Source organism: Panthera uncia (assembly GCF_023721935.1).
Source record: "Panthera uncia isolate 11264 chromosome B3 unlocalized genomic scaffold, Puncia_PCG_1.0 HiC_scaffold_1, whole genome shotgun sequence".
In the NCBI taxonomy this organism is placed as follows: Eukaryota; Metazoa; Chordata; class Mammalia; order Carnivora; family Felidae; genus Panthera; species Panthera uncia.
Genome location: NW_026057582.1, coordinates 420,610 through 423,857, shown reverse-complemented (window position 1 = coordinate 423,857; position 3,248 = coordinate 420,610). Strand labels below are relative to the sequence as shown.

General features: G+C 72.3%; 1 protein-coding gene across 1 annotated transcript; it reads left to right on the top strand.

The window, feature by feature from the left end:
* Positions 1-2,092: 2,092 nt before the first annotated feature.
* Positions 2,093-3,242, top strand: TMEM121 (transmembrane protein 121). The gene has a single exon (XM_049611923.1). The coding sequence runs from the start codon at positions 2,261-2,263 to the stop codon at positions 3,215-3,217; it is 957 nt and encodes a 318-aa protein (XP_049467880.1). The 5' UTR covers positions 2,093-2,260; the 3' UTR covers positions 3,218-3,242.
* The last annotated feature ends 6 nt before the right edge of the window (positions 3,243-3,248 follow it).

Genomic DNA, 3,248 nt, shown 5'->3' with positions numbered 1-3,248 from the left:
GGGGGGGGGCGGGGCGCCGGGACCCCCACCGCGCGGGGCGGGGCCTCGGGCGGGGGCGGGGCCTCGGCGGGGGCCGCGCCGAGAGCCGCGAGGGGAGCGAGCACGGCGCAGGGAGCGCGGCCTCGGCCCGGCGCGGAGGCTCGGCGGGCCGGCGGTGGGTAGGCGCGGGGCCGGGGGGTGCGAGCGGGGCGAGCGGGGGGTCGGGCGCAGGGGCTGGGATGCGCAGCGGCGCTGCAGGGCCGGGCCCGGCTTGGGCAGAAGGGCGGAGACGCAGCCTGTCTGGGGCAGCCTGGGTCTGGTCGGCGCTGGCGGCCCCTTCCTGTCCGCCCCCATCGGTGGGCACCGAAGGGGCGGCTCGGGGAGGGGGCGGGCAGGCGGCACGCGGGGGACCGCAGGGCCAGCCCAGGACAAGCCAGGGCAGGAGGGCCTGGGGCCAGCTCCCCAGGGAGAGGCCGGGCAGGGTGTGCGGGAGCGGTGGTCAGGCCCTGGCTCCGGCTTTCTGGGGCGGGGGCGGGGGATCCCCCTGCGAGCTCTCGTGGGGATGGGGTCTGTCCTGGCATCGTCAACCCGGGTTTGATGAGTGGCTGAGAGAGGGAACGAGAAAGCCAAGCAGTAGATGGGGAGGGGTGAGCGGTGCAGCGGCTCTCTGGCTATTTGGCCTGGCCAAGGGCTGGGAGGAAGGCCATTCCCAGGCCGCTGCTGGAGCCAGAGGAGGCAGGGTGGGAGGAGGCCCCTTGGGTCACGCGTGCCCACCTGGTGGCTGAAAATGGGGTGAGGGTGTGGTGTGGGTGGGGAGCAGGGGCTCCAGACACTGTTTTGGTAGGGACATGGTGCTATGACCCCCCTTCCCCCAAGGAACCCTTCGCTGGAGGTGTCTGAGCTCACAGTGGCGGGGGGCGGGGGGGGGTCCTGTGTGTGGCTGCAGGGACCCCTGGGTGGGACAGCAGCCGTGTTGAGGTCAGGAGTGGGGGTGTGGATTTGGAGGAGGGCCTCCTTCCTCAGTCTTGAGGGCGGTGGTGTCACTAGGGGCAGGCTTCACAGGCACGGGGAACATTAAATTTTATGTCCTTGTCTAGACAGGGCAGTAAACAGAGCCCAGGGCCAGAGGTGCTGCGGAGGGGAGAGGCGGGCTGAGGGGGCCTGGCTGGAAGTGAGTGGAAGTAAGTCTGCAAAGTGACTTTCAGTGGGTGACGGGTGCGGGCCCAGGTGTGGGGACCCAGTCTGGTGTGGGACTCTGACCAGCACAGTCACGACGATGCCAAGGGTGTGAGAAGTATAGGGGTCTGCAGAGCCCAAAGAAGGTCCCCGTGGGTGAGAGCGCAGGGCGGGCTTCCTGAGACGGCCCCAAAGGTGCGGGGGTGGGGTGGGGGGGAAGTGGCAGAGGGCCACCGCTTAGCGGGGAGCAGGGCAGCGTACCTGGCGGGACAGGCGTCCACTGGCACGAGCCTCCGTAGGCAATGGGAGCCCTGGTGAGACGGGGCAGGGAATGGTCCACGGCCTGTGGACGGGTGTGTGGGGGCACCGAGTCCGCCGAGGTAGGGGTGGCGATGCTTGTGGGAGGGGATCCTCAGCACTTGGATGACCCTCAGTCCTGGACCAGAAAACACGCCCGGAGCGCCAGCGCAGCGCCCAGGCAAGGGGCCTGGGCCTCCGCGGGCCTCGGGGGCTCCGGGAGCGCACAGAGCTGAGGCCGCAGGCCCGCTTCCCGCCCAGCAAAGCGCCCGGGGGCGAGAGGACGCCGGAGGGCCGACGGCGTGTGCCCAGCAGGGGCAAACCGCCGGGGCCCGGGGATGCGCGCGGCCGGGAGAAACCACTTCCGTTCCATTTCCTTCCCGGCGGCCGCGGGAAGCCGGTCTCGGGTCTCAGGCAGGGCTGCAGCGCCCCCTGGAGGCCCCGCTCCCGGCTCCGGGTCCCCGCGAGCGCACCGGCGCGTGCGTGCGAAAGAAGCCCCCCGGCGCCCCCGCGCGGGGACAGCGCCCCGCGCAGGAAGCATGTCGCGGGGGCGGGGGGGAGGGGAGGGGAGGGGAGGGGAGGGCGGAGGCTGTCCCCCGGGCTGCGCCCTCACCGTCTCCTCTGGTCTTCCCCAGGTTCCGAGCTCGCCGGCCGGCAGCGGTGGCGCCCTCAGAGCGGCTGGACGGGTCCTGTCGCGCCATGCCCGCGGGCTGAGCGCCGCCGCCGCCACCGCCTCCGCCGCCGCAGGGCCTCGTCCCGCCTCGCGTGGGGGCCACGCGCGCCCAGGCCGGGGCCCCGGCGGCCGACCATGGTGCTGCCGCCCCCGGACCGGCGCCACGTGTGCCTGACCACGCTGGTGATCATGGGCAGCATGGCGGTCATGGACGCGTACCTGGTGGAGCAGAACCAGGGCCCGCGCAAGATCGGCGTGTGCATCATCGTGCTGGTGGGCGACGTGTGCTTCCTGCTGGTGCTGCGCTACGTGGCCGTGTGGGTGGGCGCCGAGGTGCGCACGGCCAAGCGCGGCTACGCCATGATCCTCTGGTTCCTGTACATCTTCGTGCTGGAGATCAAGCTCTACTTCATCTTCCAGAACTACAAGGCGGCGCGGCGAGGCGCGGCCGACCCGGTGGCGCGCAAGGCACTGACGCTGCTGCTGTCGGTGTGCGTGCCCGGCCTGTTCCTGCTGCTGGTGGCGCTCGACCGCATGGAGTACGTGCGCACCTTCCGCAAGCGCGAGGACCTGCGCGGCCGCCTCTTCTGGGTGGCGCTGGACCTGCTGGACCTGCTGGACATGCAGGCCAATCTGTGGGAGCCGCCGCGCACCGGGCTGCCGCTGTGGGCCGAGGGCCTCACCTTCTTCTACTGCTACATGCTGCTGCTGGTGCTGCCGTGCGTGGCGCTCAGCGAGGTCAGCATGCAGGGCGAGCACATCGCGCCGCAGAAGATGATGCTCTACCCCGTGCTCAGCCTCGCCACCGTCAACGTGGTGGCCGTGCTGGCGCGTGCCGCCAACATGGCGCTCTTCCGCGACAGTCGCGTCTCGGCCATCTTCGTGGGCAAGAACGTGGTGGCGCTGGCCACCAAGGCCTGCACCTTCCTCGAGTACCGCCGCCAGGTGCGGGACTTCCCGCCGCCCGCGCTCGCGCTGGAGCTGCAGCCGCCGCCGCCGCAGCGCAACTCGGTGCCGCCGCCCCCGCCGCTGCACGGCCCGCCCGGCCGCCCCCACGGGCCCTCGCCCACGCGCGACGCCCTGGGCACGTGACGGGGCCCCGCGCGGCTTGCATGGGATGGGG